The following is a 16070-nucleotide window of genomic DNA, read 5'->3' as shown; positions in this document are numbered from 1 at the left end:
ATGTGTTGCCAGATGGGGAAGATTAAGACATTCCCCTTTAGAAAAGTGCTATGAAAACTTGTGAGAAGACCACCACGTGCCTAAACATGTCAAACAATAATGGTACTGTGTGACTCTGAAAAGTCCAAAGGTTTCAACCATATCAAGGCTGCTAACTCCCAATCAGCATGCAAAGACTGTAATATCTCAAAAAATTGAAAATTTTTTTATGCTCTCATGGTAAATCTACATATAGTGAACTGTTCTTGAACAGGTGAAATAAAGACATGAAAGGGGAGAGGGAGAAATGTAGAAGTCATTATGAATTTATTATTTACACAATTGTTAAAGTACACAAATACAGTGGTAATACAAATGAGCTGTTCAGAGATATTTGTTACCAATACACAGGTTGATACAGACATCCTAACTACATTTCCTGCAGGTAATGGTGGAGTTAAATATCATGGAAGGGCAAGAACTGTCCACAACCAAACACAATTCTAGAAATCTGCATCTGAAACCACTTTTCATAGACACTCTGTCAATTTCAGGTCCTGGATAGAGGGAGGAAGAAAGGCTGCCTTTGATATGTCTTTCTGGCGTTACATCAGAAACCACAGATATTTACAAAGAAAGCACACTTCAGTGTAGGACTGTAGCTGATAGTGACATGCCTGAAGGATTAAAACCTAACTCATTAAGACATTCAGCTACACACACACACACACAAAATCCCTCCACTAATCAAGTTTGAATCTTCCTATTGCACTCCCCAACTCAGGTTCCCCAAACCTGTCAAGTAAACACTCCCCAAAAGCTCATAAAAGCAACCAGATTAGGGCTTTGAAAAAAAAAAATCAATTTATTGGGATTAAATGGAACAACTACTGGCGATGAAAATGAAAGCAACTGGCCAAACATTGCAACATCAATTTTAAAAAATTAGGTGTCTTCATGAACAAATGTTTCAGTTCTAGGAAATTGGGGGTTTAGGGAGAGGGAGACTATAGGATCAAGGGTGAGAGAAAGGGGTGGGTATAGCTTAGCTTCCAAACAGGACACACTCTCCAATGGGTTGATTAGAAAGAAATATAAAAATACCTATGTGTGTATATATATATATATATATGTATGTATGTGTGTGTGTGTGTATATATATATATATACATATATATATATATATATATTGCACCTTGATTCCCAAGACAGAAAAAGCTCACATCTACTTTGCTTGAGTAAAGATTTGGTATCACTACAGTTCGGTGTTCCGAGTGCTGCAAGATTAACAATAAGAAACATCATTTTATGAAAAGCTACCAAGAGCAGAAGTCCCCAAGGGCCTCCAGAGGAAAAAGATGCTGTGTACGGAGGCCATTTGCATTCTAGTAGGTTTTGAATCAACCCTGCATTTCTTTGTTTCTCTTCGGTTCACACGCGCAACTCAGGGCTGCAAAAAACCTCGCCCCATAAATGCACGACCATAACCTGTTGGTTATGTAGGTTGTAAGCATCTATTTCTTGGCACTTCTGGGGGATTCCCCTTCATCCATTCAGCCCATGTAGATAAACCTCGGCATCAAAGGATGGCAGACCAGTTACTTTCTTTTGAGCACATAGGTGTTACTACAAATGAAGTGCCAATCTGTATTGGTAGCATTTATAGTCCACTTTAAATTTTCCCCCATTCAAAGGAATTTAGACAATCAACATCATTGAGAAAACCATACACTACCCCCAAAGTCTCTCAATTACAATCTTCTCACAAGGAAACCAGAAACATATACTCAATTTTTAATCATAAGAACTCCCAACTGTTCAATTTGGGTCTCAAAAGCCTTGGCTTCAATATTCTTCAGACTTCTTATTTCCCTTCCCACGCTCCTTTGGAAAGAGTAGTGTCTTGCATTGCATTGTTTGAAAGTAGCCCCACACCTTTCAAGCAGCAGTCTTAACTCTCTGACTGCAGACTGGCAAGAAATTCAAAACCTTTGTGTTGTAGGGGCACTTCAGTTTTACATAGGGAAGAGTGAACAAGACAGCCATAAAGCAAATTAATGAAACTGCAAGCCACACACATATATATTACTCATATATATATATATATATGTGCACATATATATGCATATAAAACTTTGATGAGAAAACCCCCTCCAAACTGGATTGTACAAAGACAACAAAAAAACACAAAAAAATTTGATCATTTTAATTCACATACACTCCCTGCCTGAAACTCCAAGCCAGTGTCTTTGATGTAGGATTCTTCAAAGTCAACATCTTTTAAGTCAGACCAGAAAAAAACAAAAACAAACAAACAAAAAAAATCAGACAAAAACACAACAATTAAAAGACAGAATTCTTTACATAGATTTAAGCCAATAATTTTTAGCAAAATGATACAAAACTGTCTTAAACCAAGTAAAAGATTTATAGTTACAGTAGAATAATAATAAGGGGTAGCATAAGTTTACCACCATGGAGGGAAAAATGAAAAGACTCTCAAATGGGAGTTTGATTCTCTTTGCAAATTGTCTCTCTCTTACACTCTGCTTTTTCTTCCCAGCCCCGTTATAACTGAGTTCTTTGTGAGGGGGCATCAGGTTTCAGCCCCTGGCGATGGCAGCACTTGGAGTTTGTTCAGTTTAGGGTATTTTTTTGTTTCCCCCATGAGCATCGCTGGGTAAAAAGGCCTGGAGAGCTCCTGGTGTTAACGTTTTCTGTTCTAGATCGGGGGACGTTTCACTAGTAAAGCCATTGGTAGGTAACATAGTAGATCAGCCATGCATTGTCTGCCCCTCCACGGCAAAAAGGAGATTTCTCATCGGTGCACGACAGACTGAAGACCACTGGAAGTCACCCGACCGGGAATCTGTCGGAGCCAAAGCACAGGAGAATGTCAGCGTGTAGCCAGAGAAATGCAGGACCAGTCGTGTAGGTGCAAAATACCAAGGTGGTAAAGCCCTGGGAAGATCAGGAGCTCTAGATTCATAAATGCCAACCAGCACCCACTCTAGGTTGCCTCCTCCCACAGCTTGCTGGAAGGGAATTGCAGACAGAATGCACCTTTGCCACCAGGAAAATGTGCTCAGCAGAACAAGTGACAGAAATCAGGGAAGGAAGAAGGGGCATGCAAGCAAGGAAAATCAGGTTATGACTTAGCTGAGCTCTTGAAATTGATCTGATGAGAATTCAAGAGGGCTAGAGAAAAACCTACCCCAATCCCTCCCTCTTAACAACCTGTCTTGTCTTTTTGGAAATGGCTACACAAGCCCCAATTTGAGTACTAAGACACTCCCCTTTGGAAGAAGATGTGAGAAGTAGCTCCCATCAAGATATTTCCATGACTATAATGTTAAGCTACAGGTGTCACACAGCAGTGACCAGACCTGACCCAAGTTGCAAGTCTGCTGTTCACAGGAAATGCAGAGTGTTGAGTTGCCAATGAGAAGTAAGCAGGAGCTTCCAGCCATGCACCAACTGCAGCAAGGGAAAGGGGGTGTGGGAAGAATAAAGAGCAGGTGGCTACGGCTAGATGGGTTAAATACAGACAGTAGCTGTATGGATGAGAAGGTTGCCAGAGTGACTGAGTTTGAAAAGAAAAAACATGAGAGCACAAAAAGAAATGAAGGGCAGAAAAGAGATGACGAAAGAAGCTAGGAGGCGCAGAGACCAGTATGGGTCTTTCAATTCAGCAAGAACTAAAAATTTAAACCCCAACCTTAAGCACGAACTCCTCAGCTAAACACTACATAAACAAAGAACAGCCTGGTCCCCTCTGCTTCCAAATAGGTAGATCGATGCCATCATGCCCGTTTAAGACACCAGCCTCAGGAGGTTCCAAAGGGCCAGGTGCAACTGTGGTGGTACAGAATGCTTGAATTCCTGCTTCCAATGGGGCAGGCAGCAAACAGCAGGATTTGAAAAAGTCTTTGGCAGGGAGAAGCATGGATTGGGGGAGAGGAAAAAGGGAAGAATCTACAACATTAAATGGATTTCATTTACATATAAGAAAGCCCTTTGCTTTGATGAGACAATACGAAGGGGGGGTCTTTGTCAAAACTACAACTGGATTCGACTTCTTGGATTTATTCAGTTCCATCTCTCAATACAGAGATCACTCTCTCCCATGCAATGTAACCAGCTACTTTGAAATCCACACCAAAAACCCTCAATCTAACGCAAGTACCTGGCATGCAAGCCCAGCCCCACCTGGAGGCTCCCAAAGGTGGGAAGGGTGGTCAGTTCCCACCCCATCCCCCTGAGTCTTTCTGGCTAATGATGGGACTGAACATCAACACACTCACCCAGTGCTGCCTTCCAACGGGTAGACGAGCAGCAGCTACTTGCCGTGGTGTTCGAAAGGAATGCTATTCTGAGTTGGGGGGAAAAGACAGCTGTTGGTAAGAGTCCTGCTGGCCAAATAGAGCATCATGAGGTCACCGTCCCACCTGACTTCCTAAGTGCAGCCCCTATTTCCAAAGATCTTCATTTCTCCTAAACTCAAAACCGAATCCATAACATCCACATGCAGAAACCTCTTTATAACCAGCTCTACAAGAACTTGCTATCTGGTATTGGGGAGAGGGGAATCGTGGCTGATGACATCCAATTTCTTTTCTTCCAAGTGTGCTGCCTAGCAAGCATTAGCCAGACTTCCGACCCAAGAGAATGTGTGCTGTCCCCAACCATCCCCTCCCCTATCAAATACTGCTTAAGTCTTCCAGCCCCAAATTAGAGAAGTTAGTCATTCTTCTTCTTAAAGCTAATCCATGAGAAGGCAAACAAGAGAATCGATCCTCTATGAACTTCCTCAACTGAGTTTTGTTTCCCAATCCTTGGTGTTTCCAAATCCTTAACTTCATCCTTAAACACTAAGTTGAGAGGGCTGGACAATGATTGTAGAAGAGTAAGTCAAAAATGGCTAAATTTCTATACTTCAGCAAATTCCCAGATCAAGCTGTATGGATCCTTTGGATGCAATCTTGACTAACATTAATATCCCTGAAGGGATAATCACCTTAAGTAACAGAATAGAAAACAGTCCCTAGAGTTTGGCAAGGACATCCATTTATAAATACAGTCAGGAAACCTTTTAAACTGTTTCCAGCAGAGAGAAGCTGGGTTACTGTCCAATTCTTGGTAGCATGGAAAAGAATGCCAGCTCGGAGGCATAACTGGTAAAACCCAGCAGCAATCCAAAGGGCAGGAATCCCAGGACCCAGGTATCTTCTGAGCAGGAGGAGTTTTTTGATGACCAGCAGGTAAGGTAAGGTAATTTCATCAGAAAGAAGACAATTTTTCTAAATTGGTAGCATTTTTCTTTTCCTTAGGATGTAATGATCACAAGTTAATAATGAATGAGTTAGATGTTGATTGCTATTCACTTGTAGAATAAAGGACAAACCAGATTTGGGGGAGAGGGGTCAGGGGAAGGATGACCAGAATCTCAGTCACTAGAATGTAAAACCTTGAGCTCATACCTATGTAACCTCATAGAAAAGGTGCCCTTCAGAGATGCCATGTGAGAGGCGGAAAAGGGAAGAAGCTAATAAGCTCCAGGAGTGAAACAGGCTGCATTCCCCACGCCACTTTTTCCCTCTTAAATAATGTTTTCTACAACTTTCATTATTGACAAACAACTCACTAAAAAAGAAGGCTTCCAAAATGATAAACTCGTGTTACTAAGACGTAGTCTTCCTATTCAGACACTTACATAGTTTTCAGACTAAATTACACATTAGATTTTTGAGAAACAAATGAGACGAGTCTCTTAAGAGTGGGTTTACACTCATGATAGTTTATACATTCAGAAATAATTGAAATCGTGAATACACTAGGATAATGCTGTAATAGATTCGAAATACATCTGCTGCTGTAAGAACTGTATAGATGATGAACCAGATGATTCTAGGCCTTAAGAGGGTTGGTTAGGGAAGATTTTTTTTTCCTCCCTGGAAATGGGCTGTATTTTGGGACTGGAAGATAACAGAAAGGAAAAACAGAGCCGAAAGTCAAGAGTAAACAGTTGTCCCTGGGAGGCAGTTAGTGGGAAGAAGCTTCCAAATATGAGCCAGGGAACATGGCAGCCTATGCCTGTCACTAGATTATTGCCTGTCCACTTGGTAATTCTTTGCAAATATCATGGCTGTTTATTTTGTGGTTCATCAGACCTGGGAACCAGACATATTTGTATGTTGATCCTAGTTTAGCCTTTGCAGGAACTGGTAAAACCACCAAAGCCAGATTAGCCAAATGAATTACTAGTCAATTCAGCCTTTAACTGAGTTCCTAACCAACTGGTAAACATCACCATGAATAAAATGGCAGGGAAATGAGAGCTCTACACAAAGAAGAATGACCAGTTATTTTAGACGCCTTCTTCCCCCTTCTGGTTTAAACCCATAGAACTCAAATTTTGGGGACAGAGGAAAAAAATGGCTGATCTAGAAATGTTCTTCACAGGCAGGAACCCAGTAGGGTTTGAGGGAAAGAATATGAATGGGCTGATGACACAGGTTTGCATCTGTAGAAGCAAGAGGCCTTTTCAGAAAGTATCCTGTAAGTAAGCTGTACTTAGGAAGATGGGAAATGTTGAAAAAAAAGATCTTCAGGAGGAAGAAAATCTAGCTATTTATAGCTGTTGGTGTTTTTATAGGAACACTTCCAAGTGAAGACCACTGACAAACTGAGGCTATCTGTCCTCTTAAAGAGGACCTACTGTTAATGCAGTATCAAAAAATCTTGGAAGATTACTCCTAATATTCATAGTCCTGAACTTTCTTGATCAGGTAAGGGGAAAGTAAAGCGAATAAGAGCTGAAGTCACCTTATTGAGCCAACTTTGAAGGAAAAGAAATAGAGGCTCTTTGCCAATCAAATATTGTGTAGTTTCCTTTATAACATTCAAGGACTCTGTAAGAGGGATAGGGTACTCCCTATGTAACAGGACTTTAACTATGTCAATATCAAAGGTATCAGGAGAGGTCAATAAACTTTAATTGGTCCAATACTTTTAGGAACCTAAATACTGATTATGAATCTCAATAATTTTCTTCTAGACCCAAACTTTTTAATAGTTGATTCATTTTACTTTATTTTTTAAAAATTAGGTATCCCAACTGCCCAAGTTGCCAGATAACATCAAACAACCTTACAAGTATCACAGACAATTTTTAGGTTCCCCTCCCCTCCCAAGCCATGCTAGAATACTAGTCTAGTCAGGACCTAACCTAAGGCAAAGAGAGGTACTTAGGAAGAGTTAGGTTCCCTCCTTCAATACTATTTACTCTAATTTCTTAGGGCTCTCCAAAAGGGGAGTAAGTGGTTTTTAAATTAATTTGAATGCTAGTTATAAAATGGAAATGGATTTATGGATTAGCATATATTATTACATTTCACACGGTGTCATTTCACTGTCTGAGGAAAAGGCATTATCAGGGCACTTCTATGTACCAGATTAGGGAGGTAGTATGTAAGTGATTACATAACAAAATACAAAATTCAATGAATCTAAGCACCATCCATAAGGGCTGGTGTGCTCCAGATCTCATAATCCTAATAGGAAAATTTGCTACTTCATCAATATTCTTTGCTGCAAACACCCAAACACTTATATGTGCCCCACCTTCATCATATTGATGACTATTTTAAAACGGGGAAAAATTAAAGGAAACTTATAAAGCAATTTTCATCTCTACAAGACAAAGGTATACAACTATAATTTTGGATAAATGCATGGTTTATTCTTTGTCCCTCTATGTTCTGTTGCTCAACATACTTAACTCACTAACCAAACTATAACTTCAATTAAGCAAAAAGGGCAAGGTTAATCCTACTTCAGAAACTAAAAAGCATCACAGTTAAAAAGGATATCATTTCAAAAGCCACCAAAAGAACCAATATTCCAGCTAATCTTTCAAACTGATGTGTGAAATCAAGAATTCCAGTAATGACCAGAACTAAGTCACATCCTATACGTAAAACTTTGCCGGATATTTGCCAACAACCAAGTTGTGAACCAGCAAGGTGTCAAGTGACCAAGGACCAAAAGAGAGATTTTGCTTTGGTCTATTTTAATTGCTCAAAGGGTACCACAAACATACATGAATGGGGGGGGGGGGGCACCAAAAAAGAAAGTTGATTGGGGAAAAACAATTTAACACATGTAAAGATTTGTTCTAGTTTCTTGAAGTAGCTATATCACAGTATGCATCAAAGCAGAGTGACGAGAAAGAATGTATGAATAAAGTGGTTAAGAGGGAGAAATCTGAGGATTCTTCATCATGGCTCTGCTGCCTCCACCTTGCAGCAAGTTTATATTTACTTTAATGGGCAAGTTCTCATTAGCGAAGAGAGCAAATAAGATACAGAGGAGGCACAAAACCAATTTTAACCCAATTGCATACTCCTGTACCAGGGAAATGAAAATTAACTTATCACCTCCTGTGGAATATATGTACCCAGGACTTGACATGGATCCAAAGGGCAAAGGGACACCACCTGCTCACTACACAATGACTCACACTACAAGGTATTAACTTTTTTTTTTTAAATCAGTATCTTGACTCATCTTGATCTTTACTGGGTTTAGTTCTCCAACCAATAAGAATGAGGAAAACTCTTCCAGACAGGGCCTGTAATAATAGCCTGTCATACGGACAAGAGGTGTATATATAGGCAAGTCTGTTCATGAAAGATGGAAGTCCAGGGTACATGATCATAGTACTCACTAGGAGGCAAACACAGGAGGGATTTAAAAAGAAAAGGCCCCCAACATGGTTCTCTGCACATTGGCTCCTTTAAGAAAAAGGGCCTTTAAGGTATAGTTCAACTTCCTTTGTGAATCTCAACCTTGGAAGGAAAAAAGCAGTTACAAATCTTAGTCCCAGGAATCTGGGAAGGCTCTAAAATATTAAAAAGATTTCAAATAGGCTTTACTCAACTCATATCCTTGAGGTAAAGGAACAAAAAACAAAGCCTCAAACCATACACATGTCTAGTCAGTGCAGGGGAAGCAGCAGATTAAAACTGAGGAGTCACAGTTAAACACATTACCATGGCTTTGGTCCCTAGCTCTCCCCCTGGTAAATAGGGGCCAAATTCCGTACCTGTGAGGTTGACATGCGAGAGGTATCTTGTCGGCCTGTTAAATCAGACGAAGAGATATTGACTGGGGCACCACGATGCAGTCTCATACTCACTTTCCGCTCTCTTTCCATTCCAGAGACAGGCCGAGGAGAGGTGTTTGCTAGGTGAAAAGATACCTATTTAGTAAAACTATAACGTCTCTCTTTATTCACTTATCTTAGAATCTAGCTTCAAACTCCACTATTTAGCATATTTTGCTTTTAAAATCAGGTTCAACAAGTTCCTTCAATGCCTTTATATCAGACACATGAATAGATTTGTTATACCACTCCACTGGTATTTTGCAACCACAAAGTTCAAACTCAGGGACAAACTTTGATGGGATGAATACTGACAAAGCTGGTCCATTTGCAAGATGTTGCAATGCTTCAGATCATCTGTTTACTCAAATGATTAATATCAGAACATGGGTCTCATGCAACTTTGCATTACATTAGTACAAAACAAGAGATGAGGACTTTGTTTAATAAAAATCATCATAGATTCCCAAACCAGAAAATACCATGGAGCAAAGAAGGGAAGACTGGGGACCCATTCAGAGGATCATGGATTTAGGGCTAACTTAAGAGGTTATCAACTTTAACCCCAATTTTGTAGGTGAAGAAACTGAGGCTCAAAAAGGTTCAGTTACTTGCCCAACTTAGATAGCTATCAAGGACCGGAGGCAGAATTTAGAACTCAGGCCTTCCTGACTCCATGTCCAGTACTCTCTTTGCTACCTAAATATCAACTATCAAAAGAACCAAAATATATTGAGAGGAAAAGTACAATTTACATAAGGGCACTAATGGGATTAAAAAAAAAGGTGGCAGGTGGTTTAATGATAATTTTATCCTTCAAAAGGAAAGAGGAATCAACAAAGACAAATTCTATTCAGACAAGATTCTCACTAACACAGAAATGAGTTAGGAATGCAAACAGTGGGAGTCTTGTGGGCAAGCAACTATTCCATCTTAGAGTTTATGATAGAAAAAAGGAGGAAGTCTGGACATAGTCTGACGGACACCCTAGACTCTGGGAAGGCAGCATTCTTTTCTATTCTTTAAAGACTGGGTCTCCTCATGGACCCAATCTCATTACTCATCAGGGTGGGAGTTCCAACTTGCTCCATTTTCTGACCTGGGCATAATTTACCCTCTACAAGTCTGAACTCCTGAGATCAAGCAAGCCCAGGAGGAATGGCAGATGCTGAGGGATAAAATTCTGAAGACACAAAGGGAAACAATTCCAACTGAGGAAGAAAAATGAGTTTTGTCTGAACAGATGGATATGGAAGTATAGGGACTTACCAACTAACTTAGATGTTAAAAAGAAATGTGAAGACAACAGAAAAAAAAAAGAAACTAAGAGTGTGGCACGGTCCTGTAAAAAAGCCAGTGTTAGTGATAGTAACCCTTTGAATGAGCTACAACCTGTGAAGGAAGTTAAGGAAAACAAAAAAACCCCAAACTCTTATCTTTAATACTTTTAAATTTTTTTTAAATTTTACTGGGAGCAAAAGGAGGATCAAAGAAGGTTTAGGTACCTTTGGGGTGTATGGAATGTTGATAACAGATAAGAGAAAGCAAAATTGCTCAACTTTTGCTTTTTTTTTCTACAAAGGAGAATGGCCTTTATATTGGAAATGACAGAATAAAAAATGACTAATAGGTAGGTGATACCCAAGGTAAGTAAAAGATATATATATATATATATTTTTGGTGAGACAATTGGGGTTAAGTGACTTGCCCAGGGTCACACAGCTAGTAAGTGTTAAGTGTCTGAGGCCGGATTTGAACTCAGGTACTCCTGACTCCAGGGCCGGTTCTCTATCCACTGCGCCACCTAGCTGCCCTGTAAGTAAAAGATATTAAAATTCAGGTAACCCAACTCAGATGACATCTCCCCAGGCCCCGAAAGAAGTGACTGATGTGGTACTATTTTTGTGGTAGCAAAGAAGTGGAAATCGAGGAGATACCCATCAATTGGGGAATGGCTGAACAAGTTGTGATATATGAATGTAATGTAATACTGTTGTGCTGTAAGAAATGATAAGCAGATGGAGTTCAGAAAAACCTGGAAAGACTTACATGAATTGATGCAGAGTGAAATGAGCAGAACCAAGGGAACATTGTACATAGTTATGAACAACACTGTGATCATCACCTGTGATGGACTTAGCTCTTCCTAACAACACAATGATCTAAGACAATGCCAAAAGACTTATGGAAAATGCTCTCCACATTCAGAAAAAAGAACTATGGAGGAGTATGAATGCAGATTGAAGCATACTATTTTCACTTTTGTTGCTTTTTTGTTATTGTTCTTATTTTTTCTTGTGTTTTCTTTCCTTTTGTTCTGATTAATGTGGAAATATGTTTAATATGAATTGTAATGTATAACCTATATCAAATTGCTTATGGGCTTCAGGAGTGGGGAGAGAATGTAGGGTAGGACAAAAATTTGGAATTCAAAACATATCTTTATATGTAACTGAGAAAAATTAAAAACAAAAACAAAAAAACCCAAACTGAAAGCTGAGCTTCTTTCAATGATAACCTGTATTTGAAAACTATGGAAAACAGGAGATGTACACAAATATTGGAGCAGAGCAAATACTGTCCTACCTTTCAAAAAAAAGAAAAGAAAACCTGCGAACTACAGGCCAGTGAGTTTGACTTTGATTTCTGGGAAGATTCTAGAATGGATCTTTAAAGATGGTTGGTAGACATCTAGAAAGGGAAATAGTGATTCCAATGAGCCAGCTTAGGTTCAATGAAGGCAGGTCATGGCAGAAAAACCTAGCTTCCTTTTTAACAGGATTAGTAAAACAGCAGATGAGAGGGATGCCATGGATACAGTTTGTCAAAAGTTTTGTCAGAAATTTTGGTAAAGTATTTCATTGTTCTTGTGGCAAACATGGAAAGAAGAGGATTAGATACTTGAGAATACATTCAGAGGGAATCAACTAGTTGGATGGCTAGACTCAAGAGTAGCTGTTTAAGGTTCAATATGAGCACTGAAGGCAGTGAATAAGCATTTATTAAGCACCTACTATGTGTCAGGCACCATGCTAAATGCTTTACAAATATCTCATCTGATCCTCACAAACAACTCTGCTGCGTAGATATTATTATATCCATTTTACAGTTGAGGAAACTGAGGAAAACAGATTAAGTGACTTGCTCACACAGCTAGTATCTCAGGCCAAATTTGAACCCAGGCCTTTCAGACTCTAGGCACAGCAGTCTATTTTATACTCTTATCACCTAGCTTTCCAGTGGAGTACCCAGGGATCTATGTTTGGCCTAATGCCTTAGATGGCTAAAGATATAGGTGGTATGCTCATTGAATTTGCAGAGGACACACCAATTAGCATCACCAAAAAGATCTTGACAGGCTAGAGCACCAGGCTGATTCTAATAATTCAACAGGAATAATGTAAAGTTAACCTGCACTTGGGTATTAAAAAGTCAACTTCACAAATATAAGCTGGAGGAAGGTACTAATATATAGCAGCTGTTCTGAAAAAAGATCTTGGAATTCTATTGGCTGCAAATTCCACGTTACACAAGTGTGATGTGGCAGGCAACAAAGCTGTTGTAATCCACATTAAGAGAAGCAGAGCTTCTAGGAGTAAGGTGATAATCTTACATTCTACTCTCATAAGACCTTATGGCAGGGATGAGGGGAAGACACTGATAAAAGGAAGTGTGTCCTGAGAAGGGCAACTAGGATGGTAAAGGACCCCGAGCCATGATATATAGGGCTTGCTGAAGGAACTGGCAAATTTAGCTTGGAGAAAAGAATGTGCTCAAATATTTGAAGTGGAGAAGGGATTAGACTTCTCTTTTTGGTTCCAGGGAGCTGAACCAGGAGCAATGAATGGGCAGAAGTTGCAAAGAGGTCAACTGAGGCTTGATGTTAGGAAAACTTTAAAATTAGAGTTGTTCAAAAGTGTACTGGACAGGGGCAGCTAGGTGGTGCAGTGGATAAAGCACTGGCCCTGGATTCAGGAGGACCTGAGTTCAAATCCAGCCTCAGACACTTGACACTAACTAGCTGTGTGACCCTGGGCAAGTCACTTGACCCCCACTGCCCACCCAAAAAAAAAAAAATGTACTGGAGCCTGACCTTGAAGTGCTTTTTGAGCAGATGCGGGATGATCACATTAGATGCCTATTATAGTAGGGATTTCTTTTACATATGGGTATAGGTTATATGAGATGGCCATGGAGATCCCTTCCAACTGTCAGATTTTGTCATTCAGTGAAATGCTTTCATAAAGGTATTTTTTTTCTGAGAATACAATGGTCACCTACTTGGGGACAATTATCAGAATAAACTTAGTTGATAAACAGTAGTTGATATTGACATAAAACCTGCTAACAATTAAATTAATTACTCAGGTAAAGAAGCGTCATATCATTTATGTATGATCCCAGAACAAGTCAGAGTTTGAGCTGGGAAAAGATCTCACAAGCTCTAAATCTAGGGCATGGTTCTTGAACCATCAACTCCTTCAGAGCGTTAAATTAGAAAAAAAAGAAAACAAAAAAAAAATATTGCCAGGTGAAAAAGGCCTGGGGAAAGCAGCTTTTATGGGTTCACTTACCAGTATGTGAGGTAGGGGTGAGGGGAGTAGGAGGAGCTACATCTTGTGTTCCCCTCAGGCGGCCTGATGCAGTGGAAGGGAGACCCCGAGTTGTTGGATTTCGGGAGTGTCTCAATCGTTCCTCTCGATCCCGGCGTTCCCTTTCGGCATCATCAGCTGCCCGGCTGGCACCCTGAGGAAAGTCAACATTATCAGACCTGGCTTACTGCCTACTTAATCAAGATTCCTTTACAATTATTTGTAAACCTGAGAAAACACTAAACTACATTTTGGGAGGGGAGGAGACTTGTCTTGTGATGAGGTTAACAACATGGAAAGGTTAGGAAATTTATTATTGTCATCAAGGGCAGAATCCTGTTAAGCCACCAGGGGCAACTAGGTGGCTCAGTACAGAGAAGAGTTCAAATTCAAACACTTACTATTTGTTTGACCCTAGCCAAGTCACTTAATCTCTCAGTCTCAATTTCCTCAACTGAAAAAATGGGGACAATAGCACCTACCTCCCAGGGCTGTATATTTATAAAGCACTTAGTCTAGACAGTAGGTACTTAATAAATCCTTCCTACACAAGAGAAACTCCATCTTACAACTCCTAAATGCAATCATATAAACAAGGCCAAAGCTCCTTCAAGCTGATTATCTAAAACTGATTACATGAATATGCCCTTTTAATTCTATCTGTGCATGCAAATTACACAAAATATTCAAGGACTGTGATTTGACCTTTTGGGGGAGCTAGAAGCAGGATAGTGAAGGAAGACAGGCTATTAAACAGATTACCAAAAGCCAAGGTACAGTCAAAGAAGGAGTCTAGAGAGGGAGCAGAAGACCAAAGCAGGTATGAAACCAGATGCTGCTGAAGTACAGAAACATATGAATTGGTAACATCAGGCCAGATACATTATTAGGTAAATTACATTTAGGGTGTGTCAAGAGGGAAGATGGGACAGAAAAGGCAAAGTGCTACAAGAAGTTATGTAAGGTAAGGATGGATGTGGTTGTATATGGCTGCATTAAGTTTAGCTGTTTTTGCTACAGACCCAAAATTAAGAATATGGACCAAGGGGCGGCTAGGTGGCGCAGTGGATAGAGCACTGGCCCTGGAGTCAGGAGTACCTGAGTTCAAATCCGGCCTCAGACATTTAACACTTACTAGCTGTGTAACCCTGGGCAAGTCACTTAACCCTCATTGCCTCACTAAAAAAAAAAGAATATAGACCAAATCACAAACCCACAAGTACATTTCTCTGTTGTTATTACTACCACCAGGGGACCACCAGCAGCAACAGTACTTCAGATAAGGGCTTTATAGTTTATCAAGCATTTTCATACACATTTCATTTTAGAGCCTTAACCTGAAATATACTTCTTTGCAACTTCTATCTATGGGGCCAGGAATGAAGAACAAGTTGGTTTTCTCTCCTACCCAGCACTCTTTTGGACATTTAAAGACAGCTCTCATGGTTATCCTAAGTGTCTGCTCTTAGTTCTCCAAGTAATTCTCATTGGACAAGATTTTGATGCCCATCAACATTCTGATTGCGAACCCTCCCACCCCCCCCCCACTCCCCTATTTCCTTCTTAAGATGGGATACTCAGTATAGAACACTCTTCTCCAGAGAGGATCTGACAGAAGAGCAGTCACTTCCCTGGTCTGGGACTCTAGGCCTTTCATAATGTACCCCAAGACAGCCTTTGCTTTCCTGGCTGCCATATCATATTGACTTATACTGAGCACGCAGGCCATTAAAACCTTTAGATTTTTTTCCCACACGAATATTGTCCAGCCATGTCTTCCCCATTTTAGATTTGTGAGGTGATTTTTTTAATAGAAATACAGGCTTTTATATTTAGCCCCGTAAAATTTCACATTATTTGGTTCAGCCTATTATTCTAGGCTGTCAAGATCTCTTTGAATGCTGATTCTGTCATCCATTTTGTTATTTATCTCTTTTACCATAATGTCATCTGAAAATCAGATAAATATACTTCATTCAAAGGTCACTGATTTTTAAAAAAGGATGAGCAGTTCAAGTCAAAAGACAGATCCCCAATGCCTTTCAATAAAGCCCTTGGGAAAAGACTGGAAAAGGCTGACAGAGAGCCATTAATAGCTATTCTGAGTCCAGCTTTTCACCAATCTCAGATCTGATTTTACTATTATCTAGATCACATCTCTCCATTTTCACAAGCATAAGAAAAATAGTGTTGTCAAATGTACTTATTTTCTTCATCTTCCAGTTTAGTTCCCCTGTCAGAAAAAGTGGCATGGCTGTTTTTTCAAAGATCTCTAACAGTGATCCTGACTCCAACTTGTAAATGCTTAATGTAATGCTTGGGCAAAAAAAAAT

The 16070-nt window shown here is 39.8% G+C and overlaps 1 protein-coding gene across 3 annotated transcripts in view; it reads right to left on the bottom strand.

The window, feature by feature from the left end:
- CSNK1D (casein kinase 1 delta) overlaps nt 1–16070 on the bottom strand; it is a 65482-nt gene that overhangs the window by 11240 nt on the left and 38172 nt on the right. The window contains exons 7-10 of one of the 3 annotated variants that reach the window (XM_044000346.1): nt 13720–13891; nt 9086–9225; nt 4284–4351; nt 290–2848 (exon numbers count right to left, since the gene is read on the bottom strand). In XM_044000346.1, coding sequence (XP_043856281.1) covers nt 4319–4351; nt 9086–9225; nt 13720–13891 — 345 coding nt within the window. In that variant the 3' untranslated portion in view covers nt 290–2848; nt 4284–4318. Of the gene's footprint in view, nt 1–289; nt 2849–4283; nt 4352–9085; nt 9226–13719; nt 13892–16070 lie in introns of those variants that run through there. The other 2 variants (XM_044000347.1, XM_044000348.1) reach the window with 2 other exon arrangements.

The sequence above is a fragment of the Dromiciops gliroides genome, chromosome 4 (genome assembly GCF_019393635.1).
Source record: "Dromiciops gliroides isolate mDroGli1 chromosome 4, mDroGli1.pri, whole genome shotgun sequence".
NCBI classification, from domain to species: Eukaryota; Metazoa; Chordata; class Mammalia; order Microbiotheria; family Microbiotheriidae; genus Dromiciops; species Dromiciops gliroides.
Note: the sequence above shows the minus strand (reverse complement) of the source record. Positions and strands in the feature narration are given on the sequence as shown.